This window comes from Sarcophilus harrisii, chromosome 3 (assembly GCF_902635505.1).
Source record: "Sarcophilus harrisii chromosome 3, mSarHar1.11, whole genome shotgun sequence".
NCBI classification, from domain to species: Eukaryota; Metazoa; Chordata; class Mammalia; order Dasyuromorphia; family Dasyuridae; genus Sarcophilus; species Sarcophilus harrisii.
Genome location: NC_045428.1, coordinates 361,215,099 through 361,236,453, shown reverse-complemented (window position 1 = coordinate 361,236,453; position 21,355 = coordinate 361,215,099). Strand labels below are relative to the sequence as shown.

General features: G+C 37.8%; 1 protein-coding gene across 3 annotated transcripts in view; it reads right to left on the bottom strand.

The window, feature by feature from the left end:
- GRIK4 (glutamate ionotropic receptor kainate type subunit 4) overlaps positions 1-21,355 on the bottom strand; it is a 670,650-nt gene that overhangs the window by 230,433 nt on the left and 418,862 nt on the right. For all 3 annotated transcript variants that reach the window (XM_031960162.1, XM_031960161.1, XM_031960163.1), the window contains 2 exons: positions 5,575-5,753; positions 818-871 (listed from right to left, as the gene is read on the bottom strand). In XM_031960162.1, coding sequence (XP_031816022.1) covers positions 818-871; positions 5,575-5,753 — 233 coding nt within the window. The remainder of the gene's footprint in view (positions 1-817; positions 872-5,574; positions 5,754-21,355) is intronic.

Genomic DNA, 21,355 nt, shown 5'->3' with positions numbered 1-21,355 from the left:
TTGAAATTGGCCTAAAAAGTTGAAAATTCATTCATTATTTCATTCAGCTAACATTTATCAAAAGTCTCTGTGTAGAGCACCATGGTAGATGCTGAGGAAATACAGTTACATAAAGCATGTTCCTTGCCTTTGTAGAGCTAACTATCTAATGGAGGGACTAAATACACACACAGATAGCTACAAGAAACATTATTATATTTTAAAAATGCACAAAAGAAGCACAAACATAGTTATGTGAAGTCTGAAAGGAAAGGTTGTTATTGGCTTGGGGGACTAGGGAAAGCTTCTCACAAAAGAATGTAAATGCTGAATACCAGGAACACCAACAGTAAAAAGAAAAAATAAGATCTGTTCATAATCCTGCAAAAGTGTAAAAATGTCCTCTTCCCTCCCATTGCCTAGACATATTAGATTCCCTTCCCCTTAGATTTGTATTTTAATATAAAGTTTAAAAATGATTGGGTTTGAGGATCCCAATAGAATAGGCGATTTATTTTATTATTCACCGCATCTTTGTAGCTCTCTTAGACTTCCAAAGAATGAACATTCCACCAATGTTATCCTATTCCAGTAATTTGGTCAGGAAGTCCTTCCTATAGTCTCACCTGAATCTTTCCAACTACTTTTTAAAGAAATCACTGGATTTAAGGATCTCAACAGACCTACATTTTCCAAAATATTAGAACCCAGGGTTTACTTGAGTTCTTTCACTTTTCCTTCCCCTACTGCCTAGTTCCTGAACCATAGTCATTCATAGCCCACCAACACTAATTAATAGAATCTCAATGAAGAAGGGATAAGTATGAAAATGTCTTACCAGATTAGTGAAGATGTATGTGTAATAGGCTGAAACCATCCCCAGTTCAGCTGCCTGGGAAAAAAAGAGGAGAAGAAAACGAGATTTAGAGAGAGAAAAACTCACTGGAAAGTGACTATACTTGCAATGTCTAAATCCTTATCACTCTCACTAAGTGGTCTACCCTCTTCTGTACGTTGGAGAGTAGAAAATCTTGACTCTGTTCCAGCCCTTGCCTATGGTCAAGGGGATGGAGAGGAAAACACAGCCCTCTAGGGCACTCTTTTTCTCTCTTCTCTGATTTTTTTTGTCCCTGATCAACCTTTCTTGTCAACGTACTTGGGTATGAGGCTGACAGGTGCTATAGAAACAGACAAGTAGATTAGATAAATAATGAGTCCCCTTCTCCCTGGTGCCCATGCCTCTCCCTGACTGCATGGAAGACTCTTATCATGTATCTGTCACCCCAAGGCCACTGAGAGACCACTGAAGCTAGTGTTCTTACAATGTAGGCTTATAGAGAGAATATGTTTTTCTACCAGGAAAAGTCACAAGGAGGGAAAAAGACAAGATTTTTTTTTTCTTTTTGAGATAGAAGCAAAGAAATAAATTAAATAATAGAAAGAGAGTGAGGAGCCAGGACACATGTTCTAGTGACAATTCTGACATTAATTTGCTACTTCCTCTCTATGGACCTCAGTTTTCTCATTCATAAGGTTCTCACCCAAAAAATGGACTAGATTGGACTAGCAGGCTTTTAAAAGTCAAAACAGTTCTAAAACTCATGATTCTTTGACTTGGGTCTTTGTGACCTCTCTTTGATAAAGCTTTTAACAAGGTATGGGAAGGAGGAAATGTTGCCAGCCACTAACCCAGGAGGACATTACCTAGTGAAGAGAGAGTATAGCTCAAATGATTAAAATTCATTTTGTGAAAGCTACCATTCTAAAGACAAAAGACACGAAATCCTGACTTTTAAAAGATTAGGATTTGGAATAAATAAGAACTTGGTAACTTAACCAACTACTCAATAAGGTAAGGGATTACTCGGCAAATCCTTTTGATTCAGGATGTAGCAATTGTGCTGCCAAACCCCAAACAATCACACAGGTATGGGCATTAGGGAGCCCAGGGCTCAACAGCCTTGCTCTCCCCAGATTGCCCTGGCCTAAGTCAGATCTGTCCCTGTTCCATTATATACTAGAAAGAATTAAGCATTCAAAATCAAAGGACCTCAGTTTGAATTCCAGATCAGGTTACTTGCTACCTATGTGACCTTGTTTCGATGCTGTCCATCTTTCTGGGCTTTCATTCTTTTCATCTGTAAAATGACTCAGTTATCTCTAATGTCTCACTCCTCTCTATATTCCCATTGAAGAGCTTTGGGTCACTGAGTTCTACAGTGCTCCCCTCCAAGGACCTTGATACAATATTGCTGCTAGAGTCTGGCTATCAGCAATTGAAGCCCTGTAGAAAGGGAAGAGGAAGGAAAGTCCTGAAGTCTTGCTGTGATGAGAGTCCCACATGCTTGTTTCTAATGGAAACCTTGATAAGGCACTCAACCCTTCTGAAGGACATCCTACCAGTAGCCTGGAAGGACTTTACCTGCTCAGTCCCAATTTAGTCTCCTACTTTCCTAACAAAGACAGCAGATTGTGTTTCTCTACATGTTGTATTCCCCCAGTAGAATGTAGGGGCAGCTATGTGGCACAGTAAATAGAGTGTCAGATCTAGACTCAAGGAAACTAACTCATCTTCCCGAATTCAAATCCAGCCTTAGACACTTAGTAGCTGTGTGACCCTGGACAAGTCTCTTAACCCTGTTTGCTTCAGTTCCTCATCTATAAAATAAGCTGGGGAAAGAAATGGCAAACAAGTACAGTATCTTTAAGAGTCAGACATGACTGAAAATGAAGATTGATCTTCCTGAGTTCAAATCTGATCTCAGATATTTACTAGTTATGTGACCCTAGACAAGTCACTTAATCTCCTTCACCTGTAAAATAAGCTGGGGAAAGAAATGGTAAATCACTCCAGTATATTTGCCAATATGATCCCAAATGGGGTTACAAATTGTTAGACATTACTGAAACAATTTAATGATTACAAAAAAGAATGTAAGCCTTTTGAAGAAGTAGTTGCCTCTCCTTTATTTTAGAGATTGAAAGAACCAAGAGACAGAGAAGTTAAATGTTTTTATGGCTAAGTGCCTTAAATGGTATTTGATCCCTGGTGTTTCCTACACCAAGTCCAGTACCTTGTATACAATAGGTGTTTAATACATGTCTATTGAATTGGATCAGTCTAGCTGTAGGAATTATGACTGCTCAAGGATGAAGCAGGTTATAGATCCACACAGGCTTCCTTCTCAGGGAAAAGAATCAGATTCCTAATAATCACTGAGTTAAAACTACTAGGACTGGTAGGGAGACCACCTTCCAGAGAATGCCAGCATGAGAGGACTAAACTTTAGCATTTGAGATAAGAATGGATTTTAGGCCCTCAGATTCTGTTCTAAGCTTTGCCCCATTGTGTACTTTGTACAGGGTGTCCCTCCAGCTAAGTTACACTTGTGGATCTCCTTTAGCCTTGATGTTTTTACTGGTCATGGTCCTGGGGATAAGAGAGGAAGAAGCAAAAGAAAAACCTGCACTTAAGGAGGGTGTGTGTGTGTGTGTGTGTGTGTGTGTGTGTGTGAACACGCAAATGTGGACGCATTTGGGAAAGCAATGCTTTGGAGCAGTGGAAAATTACTATAGCAACGGGCTGAAGGGATAGCCCTCGGTAAGAAAAACTCATTCAAATCTCTTATTAACTCCAAGACAAAAAAATGTGGGTGAGGGGAGAATAGGAAGGGGAGACAATAATCTCAGGGTCTGGCTGGCTTCTCATTCTCATCAAGAGGTAAATAGGAATCAAGTCTTCAGGTTAAGATAGTAAGATGTACTTAAATGTACAATTAAAGTGGCATTAGGATGGACCAGGAAGCCCTGGAAAGGCTTGGCTGTAGTGCTTCTGATTCAGGAAGACTTCAAAGAAAACTGTCTGTCTTGCTCTCAGATCTCTTCTCAACTCTCAGGTCAACTTCTCAATCAAATACATTCTATTCTGCATTGGACACTGTCCCTCCTTTGGGTTCTAACCCCTCCCTTTGTGCTAGATGGACTTTAGATCCATGATCTGTGAAGCAGGCAGATGGTGCAGAAGATAGTGCATTGGGCTTGGAATCAGAAAGACTCATCTTTCTGAGTTCAAATCTAGCCTCAGACACAGGATTAGCTGAGTGACCCTGGACAAATCACTTAACCCTGTTTGCTTTGGTTCCCTCATCTATAAAATGAATCACAAAAGAAAATGACAAATTACACCAGTATCTCTGCCAAGAAAAAAACCAAATGGGATCACACAGGGTCAGACACTACTAAATAACCAATCTATGATCCTATGACTCCCCAGACACAGAGAAAAATGCTGTTTGGAACTGCCCCAACATCTACTATCCCCTCAGTTTAGGAATAACAAACTTGGAGACTTTTCTACAGGGTGTCTCAAAAATCTAACTTGCGTCTTTTTGTCATATATTATGGCCAGAGTTGGGCAGATAAACAGCACAGTGAATAGAGGACTAGAACTGGAGTGAAGAATATTCTTCTTCCTGAGTTCAAATCTGCTCTCAGATACTTACTATCTGTATGATTCTGGATAAATCACTTAATCCTATTTGCTTCAGTTTCCTCTTATATAAAATTAGCTGCACTCTAGTATCTTTGCCAAGAAAACCCAAATAGGGTCATTAAGAGTCAGATATGACTGCAAATACAAACATGCCCAGAATGGACTTCAGTTCCATTGTAAGGTAATGGAGAGGAAAAGTCTTTTTCCTGAACAGGCAGGAATTAGACCAGAGGTTCTCCAAGGTCTCTTCCAATTCTGAGTAACTCTGGAAACCTGCTCCAATATCTCCCACAATTGATTTACTTCCTTCTGCCTATAAACCATCAAACAGGCCTTTTTTTCATTCCTCCTTTTCATTTTCTCTACCAACTATGTATTACTTTTCACCCTCCCAACACACACACACACACACACACACACACACACACACACACACAACCTTACAAGTCCAAGTAAAGATTTATACATTTTCTAAAAAGTCAAACAGTCTTAACTGTCCTTCACACACTCTGTTCCCCATAGCCACTTGCTTAGGTTTGCTCATTTCTATTTCCAAACTGTAACTGGCATAACTACAGCTAGATTTGAATGGAATGATCTGGATTCAAACCCAAGCTTTTTCACTTGCTGCTTATGTGATGTTGGGCAAATCATTTTAAGCTCCTTGGGCTTCATTTTCCTCATCTGGAAAAGGAAGCTCCCCTCCAATTCTAAATTTTTAATGCAATGGTCCTTTAAGCCAGGAAATATGCTTTTACCTTCCTTAATACTTTTTATTTTTAGTTAGGAAATAGGAGTTCAAATTCCAGCTCTGCTACTTGCTAACTGTGATTTGGGGCATGTCTTGGCCTCAGTTTCATAAGTCAAATGGGACTATAATAATACTTTCACTTTCACTGGCCAAACATCTTACAAACTATAATGTATTATATAAATGAAAAATCATTAAGGAGGGAGGCAGTAAGATGAAGGGGATTCAATCTATGCAGTGGGGTGATTCAAGGAGAAATATCACTTGGAGGCAGCAATGAGAGCAAATGCTGGTGAAAAAAAGACCTTTCTCTTGAACCCTATCTCCTTATTTCACAGCTCCAGCTCCCTACCTTCAGGAGGATGGTGTGGGACATGGAGGCATTAGCATGGATGATGATGGTGGCTGTCTTGTCATCCCGGATTTCCTTGAGGAGTGGAGTAGGATCCCGGCTGTCATCCAGCATCCTGACGGAGAGCGTGTCCTTGGAGATAAGGAATTGTCTGAGCAGCTTCTCCAGGTTTAAAAGGCCTGAGAGAGAAGAGAGCAGAAACCCTCTGAGGACCCACAAGACTGACTCAGTCACCTGTACAACAAAGTAAAAATCCTATCTTGTGAGTCCAAAGTCTTTTGCTAGACTTTGCTATGTAACTTTCGAGAGGTCATTTATACTAAGATTTATATTATATAAATCTATTTATTAAATTTAAATTATATATTTAAATTTATAAATTATTATATATTAAATTTAAATTATATATATATAAATTATATATATAAATTAAATTTTATATATATATAAATTATATATATATAATTTATAAATTAAATTATATATATTATATATATATTTATATATATAAATTAAATTTTATATATTATAAATTATATATAAATTTATATATAAATTATATATATATAATTAAATTATATATATATATATAATATATTATATATATAAATTTAAATTATATATATATATATATATATATATTGTTCTCAGTCTTAATATGACCCACATGTTTGGGATTAAAGAGGAAAATAGAGTTTCCTTAGGTCACCCTATCACATGTTCTTGCTCCCATTCTCATCTACCCTTTCATCAGTCCTCTATTTCCAGAAAGACAGACATGAGGGACGCAAGAAACTGGCTAGTTCCCATCAGACAGTCTCTGTTGAAACCCCTGAGTTTTTGCACAAAGATAAAATATGGTTATAGTTATTAAAAACACAAGTTTTGAATTCTATCCCAGCAGAAAATCAATTTGGGACTCAGCAAAAAGAAAAGTGTCCACTTTCTGATGTTCCTGGACAATCAGACACTAGGATCAAGTGAGTGCAGATTCCTTCTCCTTTCCTAGCTGAGTATACTAGGAGTATATGAATGTGTGTGTGTGTGTGTGTGTGTGTGTGTGTGTGTGAGAGAGAGAGAGACACAGACACTATATATTTAAGTAATTGCTTATGGAAACCATGAAAGAATAATGGATAAAGTCCTATTTTTTTCAATTGGTCTCCATGATTTAAATGTATACATGTATGTGTATAATACAGAGTATACTGGATTTGGAATCAGAGAATCTGTAGTCAAATGTCAGCTTTGATGATGATTAGATAGATATATATCCTTGAGAAAAACACAAGTTCTCTTTGGTCCCATTTGGAAGTTAGATAATTAAACTAAATAGCCTTTAAGGTCCCTACTCCAGAAACAAACTAGGATCATATGTGTTCATTCACACACACATATAATGACTAGAGAAAGGAAGAAGTTTAGGAATCCTATGAGCTACCCTATCTCTCCAAGTTCAAATCTGCTGAAGGCATCTATAGGGTCATGAATGCCAAAGTCAAGTAGAGTTACTATAAATATATATGATCATAGTTGGAAGGAACCTTGGAGTCATCTAGCCCAACCCTTTCACTTCACAGAAGAGCAATGAGATCAAAATAATTAAATGATTTGGCCAAAGTCACATACATAACAAGTGATAGAAATAAGATTGAAATCCAACTGACTTTATCCAAACTTTTTGTTGTTCAGTCATTTTTCAATCATATCCAACTTTTTATGACCTAATTTGGGGTTTTCTTAGCAGAGATATTAGAGTAGTTTGCCATTTCCTTCTGTAGCCCATTTTATAGATGAAGTAACTGAGGCAAACAGGGTTAAAGGACTTGCCCAGGGGTCACAGAGCTAGGAAGTATTTGAGGCTGAATTTAAACTGAGGTCCTCCTGACTCCTGGCTCAAGTTTCTATCTACTGTGCCAACTGCCTGCCACACATATTCCAAGCTACTTTACCTTATAAAATTCCTTAGAGCTATGAGTTAATAATGGCTCCACTGGTCTAAAACACCCCCACTGGTTACTCCTAAGAATATGTTGTCACTCTGCTTCCAACTTTGTTCTTAGGGACATGAGCACAGCAGAGTCATCTCTGATTCCTAGAGACATTCAAGAGGCTGAACTCTTATGATTTTTCCATTCCTAATGCTAAGAAGAGTAGGAAAACTGGAATTTTCTTCATTTTCCAATGGGGAGGAGAGGGCAGCAGAATGCAGAACCCAATGACTTGGGCAGCATGGTGCCAGGCCTCCTCCAGAAAGCTTTTGAGTCCCATGTGGTCATCAATAGCCCCAGAAGCTGGGAAAGGAAAGAATGCATTTAGAGAGGGAAATAGGAGGTCTTCAGTAGGATCGTGTTATTTAAAAAATATTTACAAAGCAATGCAGATATATGTATTGCAATTAAAGTTCTTGTCCTTTCTCCCATTCTTCAAGGGGAACCTACCTAAGAGTTTCAAAGAGTGAGGGAGAGAGGAGAGAGAAAGAAGAAGGAAGGGACTTGGAACCTCACCTGAGTTCTTTTGTCTAACAAGTCTCCAAAGACAATTTTTACCAGAAAAGCTAAAAGCTCATTTTGGAGTGAAAGGAGATAATATTATCTGGTATAAGAAAAAGAAAAAGAAAAAATAGAGAGTCAGATTTGAATCATGTACCATATTGCTGGGTGTCCTAAGGCAAATTCATTTCCCTCTCTGGGATTTGGTTTGCCCCATTCATAGATGGTAAAGAATATGCAGGAATAAGGTAAAGAACAAAAAGCCATCTGGATCCTCATGTAGATTTAGACGATGGCTTAATTGCTTAGTATATGCTTACTCTGCAGTGAATAAAATGAATTATGCAAAAAAAAAAGCCATCTGGTTAGTCATCTGATCACTGTACACAGAAAGCATTCTATAATGGTAGGATCCACCTCCAATAACAAGACCCACCAGCAGAACCAAGATCTGCTAGCTCTTAATTATCCTTGTGAAAACAAGAGCTGATTAGCCTGGCTACTTTCTAAGAAAGTAATGGTGATCTCCATTAATGTTCTAACTTTATTTCATGTTACTCTCTTCCACATAGGCTATATTTGAACTAAATTGTACAATGAAACATTTTGTACTCCTTTTTTTCCATTCCTTAGAGCTATGAGTTAATATGAGTTAATCTTTTGTCACTCTTGCTCATACTATTTCCATTGTCTCAATGCCCTCCTTCCTAAGCTTTGTGAGTTAAATTCCTATACCACTCTTCACACAACTTCCACCTCTTCCAAGAAACTTTCCCAGATTCCTCAGATCTCATAGAGCACTTTACTCCTCTATTATGCAAATACTTTGTATCTGCTTTACACGTCTTGGCTATGCCTTGATGTGTTTACATGTATCCATGTTGTCTCCCCTGTTAAGAGTATGAGTTCCCTGAGGGTAGGGACTATCACTTATATCTTTGTATCCCCAGTTCCTGATACAGTATTTAGCACTTGGTTGATTGTCATGTATCATTTTGTATAATAGTTATATTGTGTTTGCCTTATCATCCTACTAGAATATAAACTCCAGGAAATCAGAACCTATGTATTATTTAAAATTTGTTTTTCTCCTGGTCATACCATAGCACTATGCTCACAGTAGGTACTCTTAAGAAAAGTGACAAGTTGAACTGAATCAAATCAAATTTCATCAGTGAAATATTCACTGAGGTAAACTGGATGTTGAAAGCAAATCCCAAGGATCCCAGGGTGATAGCTCAGAAATTTTTTTTCCAGTCTGGCTGGAAATGAGGCCAAATCCCCAGAGATTTTCCAGAAAGGCAATGAAATTCAGCTGGATGAGATAGGGAAGCTTGGAGAATGACAGCTGGATTATCTTTGATAGGAGGAAGTCCTAGACAAGACAGCCCAGGGACATTTTATCCCTGGGAAAGCATGTATCCAGAATGCCAGGTAAGCTACCCAGGAGGCTCATCTTCCAAGTCTTTCTAGCACTTTCCTTACCTCATAAATTGGTCCTCACAAGGACCAGGATCAGACACTGCAGAAGAGATTTTTGGAGTTTGCATCTGGAACTATCTACTCAAAACTGGCAGCCCTACCAAGGGTATAGCAATGGAAAGACAGGAAGGAAGGCATGAGATAGATGAGGTGTCAGGACACCTAAATTATAGTCCTGGGCTTGCTACAAATTAGCTGTGTGACCTTGAGCTTAACCTCTCTTTGGTTTGGTTATTTCAGCAAAATAAAACTCAAGCATTTATTAAATAGTTACTATATGCTAGACACTATTGCTAATTACTGGAGATACAGAAACAAAAACAATTTCTGCCCTCAAGGAGCTCATATTTTTTCTGGGGCTGGGGAGGAAGAGGGAATTGGGAAATTATATGGACACAGAAAAGTCAATGCAAAATATAGATAGATAGATAGATAGAAACAAAGAAAGGAAGGAAGGAAGGAAGGAAGGAAGGAAGGAAGGAAGGAAGGAAGGAAGGAAGGAAGGAAGGAAGGAAGGAAGGAAAGAAAATGTGAGAAAGAAAGAAAGAGAGGGAGAAAGAGAAAGAAAGAGAAAGAAAGAAAGAAAGGAAAGAAAGAAAACATTTCCCATTAGAGCATAAATTTCTTGAGGGCAGGGACTTATATTGTTATTTCTATTTCCTGGCATAATGGTTAGTACCATGTTAGAACCAAAGCAGGGCAGTTAAGTGATGCAGTAGATAGACTGTCAGGCCTAAAGTCAGAAGACTTCTCTTCCTGAGCTCAAATATGTCCCATAAGCTTACTAGTTGTGTGACCCTAAGCAATTCACTTTACTGTGGTTAACTGAGTTTCCTCATTGGTAAAATGAGCTAGAGAAGGAAATGGCAAGTCACTCCAGTATCTCTGCCAAGAAAATCCCATATAGGGTCCTGAAGAGTTGGACATAACTGAAAAACAGAACCATAGCAATGGTTTAACAAATGTTTCCTCGTTTGATGATTATGGATTATTTTGTGTAATAGTTCATTGGAAGTAACACTAATAACTAGGGGGAATTAGGAAAGGCCTCAGGTAAGAAATAGACTTTGGGGACTTGGGGATTCTAAGAGATAGAGATGATGAGGGAAGGTCTGGAGGGCACCTGTGCAAAGGCACAGCAGTGGGAGATTAGACTAGTTTAACTGGAATATCATATGTGAGAGAGAATAGAATAAAATTAGATTGGAATGATAAATTATTGCTAGATTATAAATGGCTTTAAATGCCAAGTGGAAGAGTTTGAATTCTATCCTGGAGTCAATAAAGAAATAATGCAGTCATTGAAACTTCTTGAATAAGGGAGTGACAAAGTTAGACTTGTATTCTAGTAATGCTGACTTGTCAAATGTGTGGTATACATGGCTACTATCCCCCTCATGCCTCAATATACTCCCACTCTCCAAACTACCCTTCCCTCTGCTTCTTTAACAGTCTTCTCAGATGATAGGATCAGGGATTTAAAGTTGGGAAAGGACCTCAAAGATCATCTAGTTTTTTTATCCTGCAACAACATTTTCAAAAAAGGAAAATGAATTTCAAGGTCATGCAGGAAAAATGGCTTATTTTGATCCCTGCAGTCAAACTTATTTAATATTCTGATATAGTGGCATTTGTCCTACTGGATCTGAAGTTAAGGAATCTGGGTTTGAGCCCCAGTTCTGATTCTTATGAATTGCATAATTTTAAGCAAGTTCTAATCTCTGTGAGGCTCAAATTTCTTATCTAAACAAATGGAGATAATTATGTCTCTAGCTAAGTTTTAGAGGTGTAGAAAGCAAAGACCTTTGTAACACAGATAACCTTATTTTAAAAGGGCTAGGTCTCCCACTGCATCCAGTAACATATCTAGTCATCCTAATCTAGATCTGGCCACTAAAGCCAGATTGTTCTAGAGAGGAAATTGAGGCAGATGATCTTGCACAGCCCTCTCTCACTTAAATCCAATTCATCTGCATATCATGGCATCACCTCCCTGATATCGTGGTCCAATTTGTGAATGAAGGACAAACAATATAAACAACAACTGTTAGGGCAGGATAAGGACAAAAATTCCTCTCCAGAGTAGCATTTCTCCAACTTGTTCACATTACATTGAAGCGTTAAAAAAAAAAACTGCCCCACTCCCTTTGAAAGCTCTCACTGCCCCCAGGAGAAAGCTGGCAGTAAGTTCCACAGGGGAGATGTCATCTCTATACTGAATTCACTCTCATGAAGAAAATTCTGGGTCCCCATTCCAAATAAGAATCAACTTTATTTATAGATATAGCTAGATGGCTCAAAGGACCAACAGATGAACACGGAATCAAGATCTGAATTCAAATCTGATCTCAAACATTTATTAACTGTGTCATCCTTGGCCCTCTCTCTGCCTCAGTTTCTTCATCTAAAAATGAGGATTAAAAAGTAGCTATATTTACAGAATGATGCATGAAAATCAAATGGAATAATGTTTGTAAAATATTTAGCACAGTGTCTAACATTGGTAGGTGTTTAATAAATGCGTATTCTCTTCCCCTGCATGCTTGCATTTTCTCACTCTGTTCACACTAAAAACTCCATGAATGTAGAGACTATATCTTATCTATATTTGATATCTCCCTAGAGCTTAGCATGATGTTCTACTCATAGCAGATATTTATCTTAGGTTTAGAACTGGAAAGAATTTTAAAAGTCTTCCAATCTAATCTTTGGGCTCTCTGTCTCTCTATCTCTCTCTGTCTCTTTCTGTCTGTCTGTTTCCTTCCCTCTCTCCCTCTTTCTCCTTCCTATTTACAGAGAAATAAATTGAGGCACTGAGAATTAAGGACTTCCCTCTGAATACAAAACTAGTAAACATCAGGGGGTGAAATCTGAACCCAGGTCTTCCTGTTTCAAACCCAGCATGTTATCCACTATGCCCTATTTAATTTATTTAATAAATGTGTGTTCAGTTGTAAAACTTAAAGTAAATGAAACTTTCTATATTTTATTGTGATTTATTTTTCTCTGTTTCCTATGTATTGGTCTTGTCATCCTACCTAGCCTATAGATTCCTCCAAAATAGAAATAATACTTCATAATTCTCTGTATCTTCACAGAATAAAACACACTCATTATTTCATGAACTGATCTGAAACTGAATTGAATTTAATTCTGTGGAACTGGATTCAACAAGTGAATCACAGTGATAGAGAAAATGGAGTAAAAAAGACCAACTGGCCCAGGTCCACCTAGAATTTTGATTCTCCCTGGGAAGAAACAAAAGCCCAGAAAATAAATTAAGAAAATTAAGGGTTACCTCTTACCCAGGACATCAGAAGAAAGCTGATTTCATGTGCATACCAACTTGGAAGTTTCTATCACTTTTATTTACTTGCTGGAATTCCTTGTTTGATTTTTGGTGGTTTAGAGATCAGTGAAGTGACCATGAGTTATTTTGACTGAAGGTATCAAAGCAAAGCTTCTCCTGTCTTTTAGATTTGCTGCCCCTTTCCTTCTTCTCCCCCCAATCCCAGTCCGCCTGGAATAGCTATTTCCACATCCAGAATCTACTTCTTGCTTCATTCATTCTGTTCTGAGTACTAGGTGAGTCTAGCAGTGCAGTAGGATGAGCAGGAGGGATATATCTATGAAAGACTCAGCAGGTTACTTATTCTGGGGAGGAGGAGGCAAGTTGCCTCCCAGGAGCTGAAGAGGAACAAAGGAGTCCTAATAATAAGTTCAGTTACTGAAGTAGGTAAAATAACATTACATAGGGGCAGAGATTTTCAAAGACCAGAAACAACTCCTCCCTTGCCTTATTCCAAACTATGCCTTCTTCCACCTTATGCTGAAGCTAATACTGAAAATTGTGCCCGAGTCCTGCTAAAATACAAATAACTCTGAGAGGGATGTCACACTAAAACTCACCAGTTACTTAGAACTAAGTATGAATGAGTTTCAAATTATTTCTTGAGAGAGCAACTTTTCATAGGGGGAAAGATTATGAGGTGACTGCCAGAGATTAGAAAAGGGATGGTTATGAAAAAGGAGAGGCATAAAAATGGACAAGTAAGGGGAGATTGCAAAGAACAATTCAATGTAACAAATACTTTAAAGTACTTGCTCTATATGGTACTAGATCTATAAAGATGAAAAAAAGACCTAACATCAAGGAACTTTTAGTGTACTGGAGTGAAGTGGGGAATGAAACATGTCCATAAACTACAATAATATAAGGTAAGATTATGAGATCAATGGATACATTAAATGATATGTTCTAGAAAAATTTAAGGAAAATGAGAAGATTTTTACATAGGAGCAAATTTCAGTCTTACCATGGAGCACAATAAATTCACTGTTTTGTCAAGGATTGGCCCAAGGCAGGGGCATTAGCTCTATTTCCAGTGATTATGCACAGTAAAACTAGACCATCTCCCACTCAAAAAACTTGGCTACAAGTCTGACATTTTCTAAGATAACAAGAAGGGACAGTTGACAAAGGTGCCCAGCTCTCTTATTCATGGTACATGTTATATTCTTGGACCTCATTTCTTCTCTTGATAAAATGAAGAAAAATGAGAGCTGGTACAGATCCTTCCTTGGTGTCAGGGTAACTACAGAATAAGAGGGTGAATGGAGGATACATGGGGAGGATGAATGAGATACTTTTGGAAAAGGGATCACAAGATATAGAGCTTGGAAGTGTCTCAGAACTAATTGATGGCTGGGAATTTCTTAAAATCAAATGTTTCATTTCTCCTTTAGAATCTAGTCAGTATCTGCTTTGAGTGAGATGAGGAGGAAAGTGATGAGCCCAGCTAGATCGGCATGTCAGTGAGGCCCAGTGGCTTCCAAAATACATCTCTGATGGCAAGGGACCAGTTTCCTTCTATAGATTTGGAAACTTGCTTCTCTCCACCTCATACAGGTATCCAGTATCCTTTGCTCCCTTCTGATCTCCAAACATACTTATCCACATTCCCCACCAATTCATTCACCATAAGTACTCATTAAATGTATTTGTGTTTTGTTAAGAACAGAGCCTCATTTTAAAAGCTGAACTTCCCATGTGTGAAGAGCCCTGTCCTTGGTCCTGAAGGGTAAAAGAAGAAATAAGGTCCCTGCCTTTGCGAAGCTCCCAGTGAAATCAGGATAAGGGGATGAGGTGAAGATATGTACACAAGAAAAGAAGATGTGAAAACTATAGCAAACCAGTACAGAATGCTAAAACTGCAACAGTCTTCAGTTTGCAGAGGAGAAAACTGAATACTAGGGGAATTAAATGATTTGTCTAAGGTCACTAAAGTTAATCAACTGAACACAAACTAGAACCCAGGACACCTTATTCCTAGTACAGTAAAATTTTCCCCTGACTACCACCCTGATTTCTAAAAGAAAAAAAAAACAGGCATAAAAAGTAACATAAGCTATATTTATGGATCTCCATGACCTGAATCATATGAGAGTTCTGAAGATACCCTATAAAATGAAACATTGGTCTGTTTCTGACTTAGACTGGTTTATACCTCCTTAGTTAGTGTGATGACTTCCAGCACCATATTAGCCCCAGATTTAGTATGATACCCAAGGTAGGGGCATTAGCTCCATTTACTACTTGGCTTTTAGGGTATAATCTGGGATGCCATATTCTAACTTTCTTACCTTTCCTATCATACCTTTTTTCTTCCTGATAGTTTTTTCTTTTCTTTTAAATTTTAAAAGTTAAAAAAACCACCCACACAAGCACTCTCACACACACATATACATTTCTCCCTAGCCAAACACAATTCATTTCCATGAGATGAAAATCCAGTTATTAAAAATCCATGTTCTGGGAGAAATCAAGAATGAGCAAATGAGTGAGTGGCATGATTCCCTGTGGAATGTTCTGGGTTATGTCTAATTTCACTGGCTGAGAAATAAAATTAGATTTCTCGTCTTAATTCTACTTGCAGTGTCTTTCAGCCCTGCATTAATGAGACAGACTGGAAAGTGTCCCCTTCCCAGCTTTGAAATGGAGCTGTCTTATATCAGATCATTTTTTCCTTCCCTTGATTAGATTTTCAATTCACTCCTCCCCTTAACCTCTCGTCCCCTATCCAATCTTTCCCTAATGGGGCCTGGGCTCTGCCATGCGGATCTTTGGGGCCAGTGGGGACCAGTGTCACTTAAAGGTCTCCACTGATAGATAAGTTTTCCAAATAGAAGAGGCATCCACCAACTGATGACAGCCCAGGCTGGGCTGTCTGCCTTAATTCCCCTTCTGTCTCAATGGGTTTATCATTTTTTAGCATGTTGTCACAGTTTTGTGATTCATCAGTTCTGCTCTCCTTTTCTCCATACCCTCAGGTACAGTAAGAGGCAGCTCTGATACAGGAAGAAATTTTTTCTATTTCAATGACACCAACAATTATCACTAATGGTGTAGCTCTTCAAATCTGAGAATGGGGTAAGTAGCTTCCATTTTTCTAGCTTTGAGTTTGTAAAGACAATTGGGCAAAGTCCAACAGAATTAGAAGTAGGTAGCTCAGTGAGAGCTACTTGGTGAATAGTATAAAAACTAGCTTAAGTTCCTCCCTCTTTCATGAGACCTCTCCTGAAGACTCCACTGAGCACTGACCTCTCATTTCATTTGAATTCCTATAGTACTGTACTTTATTAGTTGGGAAAGTCACTTAGTCTTTCCTTAGCTTCAGATTCCTCATCTGTAAAATAAAGGCAATAACACTTGCACCTAAAACTTTAAAACATTATAGAAATGCCAGCTGCTGCTACCACCACCACTACCATCATCATTATCATCATCATGAACAAGGCATATTGTCTCCTATAGATAATCTCTGTTCCTTGAGAGGCTGAGGCAGGTGAGTGAATTGAGCTTAAGAGTTGTGAGCTGCCAGGGGGTTAGGCTGATTAGGTATCCACGTTAAACCTGGGGCCAATATGGTTCTAGAGGCCATAAAACTAACTAAGGAGGTGTGAACCTGTCTAAGTCAGAAACAGATCAATAGTGGGATCAGGTCTGTGAATGGCTACTGCACTTCTAGTCTGAGTAAGGCAAGGACACCCAGGAGAGACACAGAGATTCATAGAGAGGCTTGTATATAGATGTCCAACACAATATACATACACATGTACAACACATGCACACACACACACTATATATATATATATATATATATATATATATATATACATATATATATGTTATTGTGAAAATCATAAAAGCTCATAATTTAGAGCTAGAAGAAACTGAAGAGATCAATCAAGGGTTCCTAATGTTTGGGGTCATAGACCCCTTTTCTGGTTTAGTGAAGTCTATAGATTCCTTCTCAGAATAATATTTTAGAATGTAAAAAGATAACACATAGGATTACAAAGTAAGACAATCATATTAAAATATATATACCAAAAATTAATTCCACATAACCAAAATTCATGAACTCATCCAGCCTTCTCAATTTAAGTAAACTGAAATTCATAGAAATGGAATGTCTTGCTCACAGCCATAGAGGTATTGAGCATTGAATCTAGGAACTGTCAAAACTTCTGACAAATCCAGAGAACTCATGGCTACTCTTAAGGTACAATATGAATTTTGTAAAACTTAAACAACTTTGTAAAGGTAAATTTTAAATGCTATATTTTTATTACTAGTTGGAGGACCCTGGGCAAATTAGTTCATCTTTTTGAATCTCAGCTTCCCCCCTACAAAACAGAGACGAGAGCAACTATACCTATCTTCTAGTGGTGCTGTGTGGAGAAAGAACTTTGTAAAAAGCAAAATATTTGTGATCTGTCAATAGCCTGCTGGAATTCAAGAGAAATGGATTCAAGTGTTTCCCCTGACACCTGGTGGTGTCATGATGATGGGTTATTCATTTAACCATTTAATGTCTCAGGGAATTCTCTTGTTGAGGTTACAGACAAAATGTCAAGATGCTTTTGTGTAGAAAGTTTCCATACCAAGAGATTTGTGTACCATTAGTGGTGTTTGAGGACCAGAAATGTATCTCATACTTCTTCTGTATGTATACTTGCCTAGCTTAGTACTGACACATGCTCAGTGCCCAGTAAATAATTGCTGATTGTTGGGTGAGTTTATCAATGTGTTTCTATGCATGCCTAGCTTCCTTGGCACTGTCAATTTTGGTTTATAGGAAAGGGCCAGGGGCCAGCCTAATTAGCTCCCCAATGAAGGTCTCCAGCTCACCACCCCCATGGCCACGTTCCTGGACCCCACTATGCAGCTGCTTCCCAGTTAGTAGAGTGGTGATTAAAACTACCTTCTCAGTAGGGATGTTTAGAGGGTTAATTAGTTAATGTCAGTAAAGTGCTCTGAAGAGGAAGATTACTGGGCAAAAGCTGTAAATTATTAGTGCTGCAAATGTCTCTGTAGGAACAGAGGTACTCTATCCTGGGCGTGGGGAGCTCTAAGCTGTAAGATGTGCCCAAATTTTGGCACTGAAGAGTGGGTAAATCTGGCAAGAAGGCAATCAACTCTTGTGCAGGGCTTATCATTTGAAGATCTTAAAGCAGGTTTCAAACGATGTCCATTCCCAAGGTGGATAGATGAAAGCACCAAAAATGGGATACAGAAGGAGGTAAGAGCACATTTGGGAGTATACCAACCTTCTAATATGTCTGCCATAAATAGTTCTTCTCAAATTAGGGGACATATATTTGTGAGAGTTCTTCTCAAATTAGGAGGGCATTTATTTGTTAAATATCCTCAATGACTCCTCATCATCTAGAGAAGTGGTTATCATCATACAGTTTATATACGGAATCCTGGATTTCATATGCTAATCATAAATAAGCAAGTATACTTTTATAGACTGAATAAGCACTGTCTAAACCATATTGTTATTTTTTTAATGTGTAGAAACTACTATGATGAATAAAATATAAATTCCTTCAAAAGCACTACTGAATTCATAGTAGCTTGAATATATTCCCTTAATTCATGGAAAGTAATAGCTCAACTATTATCATGTGGAGCTCTATGAATTTTTTGACATTAAAAAGGGGTTCTCATGTTCAAAAAGATTGAGAGTCACTGGAATCCAGAAAAAGAATCCAAACTCCTTACCCTGACATCCAAAGTCCTCTGAAATCTAAAAATGATGCCACTGTACCTGTATAGCCTTATCTTAAATTGCTTTTTTGGGCTTCAGTTAGAAGGATCTACTTAGCAAACTTAGGGTTCTTCCATGCCTTTGCTCACTCAGTCCCCAATTTCTGGCATGTCCTCATTTTCTTTCCTCACTTGTTGAATTCTAAGGCATTCTTTGAATTCCAGTTCCAATGCCATGGCCCCTTTACTAACCCTTTTTTAATCCCCATTTTAAGTCTCACACAACACATTTATTAACCCCCTAAACCTACTTATCATGAAAGCTTTTCCTGATCCCCATCCCCCAGCTTCTAGGGCTCTCTCTCTCCAATTACTTTGCATTTATTTTGTTTTTACATATGCTTATGTAGGCATTTATCTCTCTGATAGCATGTAAGCTCCTTGAGTTCAAGAACTTATTATTTCCTTGTTTTTTGTCTTTACTTCCTCAGCATCTAACATAGAACCTACACATAGTAGATACTTTAATAAATTTTTATTGATTGATTGATTTCATAAATTATACTTTACTACTTGGGCACTTTAATACTTAGCAAGTATGAAAGCTCCTTAAAAGGAGAAGCCATGCCTTATCTCACTTTGGAGCTCCCTTGACCTTACTTTACCATTGCTCAGTCCACAACATACCTTATTAAACATTCAATGAATGAGTGTCTAAAATCACTTTATCTTTTTCTACTCCAGGGAGGTTGGTCCAATTGTTGCCCTCTGAATACACTGTGAACATTTTTACCTCTTGAATTTTCTCCTTAGCTAGAAATCTTTCTTCTCCTTTTGATATAGCTAAGTAATAACGTGATATTTGTGTGGTGTTTTAAAATTTGCAGAATGCTTTACAGTCCCTATCTCAATGGATCTTCCTCTTTATACATGAGGAAACCAAAAATCCGAGAAGTTATAATTCTTCTGTAGGCACAGTAAGTACTAGATAAGGAATTTGAACTCATGGTCTTCTTAACTTCAAACCAATCAAACAAATAACCAATGCCAGGTGCTGGGTTAGGTAAAGGGGGGTGGTGTATAAAGACCAAAAAAAATTTAAATGAACCTGTCCTCAAGGAGATACAGTCTGTATTCAGTCTGTATAGATGAAGTTCCCCCTACTATATAAAGGTGACTCCCTTTCTAGTGGAGCCCATAATGATCTCTTTTTACCTGCTCTAGGCTATTATTGTTTGGAGTATTTTTAACATTTAAGAAATACTGCTTTGCAACATCACTGTAAGATCACCAGCTATTAGAATAATAAAATTTGTACTTGCATAGAGCTTTATGGTAACAAAGCACTTTACACACATTCTTTCACATATACCTTGGAAGGTAGGTAGTTTGGTCATAATTATTCCCATGTCCCCAGATAAGACAACTTAGCCTCAGAAAAGTTCAGGGTCACAAAGTAAATAGGAAACCTGTGTTTATAACATAGCTCTTGACTAAAATCATTTCTTTCCACTGCAGCTTTTTATTTAGTGTGTGTGTGTGTGTGTGTGTGTGTGTGTGCTGATATATTTGAGTGTGAGCATTTCATGTGTGTGGAATTTCATGCCTGGTTTTATTTGTCTCAACATAACTTCTTTCTCTAATTAGACTAGAAACTCCTTGAGAGAAAGGGATGGCTTATACATCTTTGTATTCTACACAATGCCCAGCATACCATAGAAAGGCTTAATTTGTTTGTATGAATAAATGAATGAACACACTTGTGAGGGGCAGTAAACACAATATGGCACAAAACAAATGGATCTATCATATGTATATGAATGAATGAAAAATACAAGTAGAGGGCAGCAAATACAACAATGGTAAAAACAAATGGACCTATCATGTTTGTATGAATGAATGAATAAGTGAATAAACGAATGAATGAATGAATGAATGAAAATACAGATAGATGACACCAAACAGCATGGCAAAATGGAGCTATCATGTTTGCATGAATTAAGAATGAATGAAAATACAGGTAGAGATCAGCAAACCCAACAGGTTAAAAAACAATGGACCTATCATGTATGTATGAATGAGTAAATGAACAAATGAATGAATGAATGGATAGATGAATGAATACACAAGTGGAAAGCATTAACCATACCATGGTAAAAACAAATGGGACTGTCATGTTTATATAAATTATTAAATTCACAGGTGAAGGGCAATAACCAAAACATGGTAAAAAACAAAGGGATCTATTGTATTCATTTGTTTGAATGAGTGAATATACCCATGGTCTATCTATGCTAGAGGTGAATGCTGCCCTCCCTATATAGTTAGGGGGCAACAGTCATAAAATAGTAAAAACAAAACAAAACAAAACAAAAAAACCCACTAAATGGATCTGTCATACTTATATGAATGAATGAATACAAGTGGACAGTAGAAAACACAACATGGTAAAAACAAATGTATCTATTTTTGGTGGTGTGAAGATAACTGATTTGTCCAGTTTTTGCAGGTATACGACTACTCTGAAAGGCAGAAATGCTGAGAAGTAGCACCCAAGTATATAAAAATGCAGGCCCTAAAGACACGCAGGCCATGTTGAGACTGACTTGCAGTGCAAGTCTGGTACTCTAGCAACAGCCAGTGGTCAGCATCTGCATGACCAAGTGTGGGGAACTGTCTTAAGCACACAGATGTGAGTGTGTGCTGGAAGGAGCTGGATTATGTTAGCTAAATCTTATAAATGCTGAAT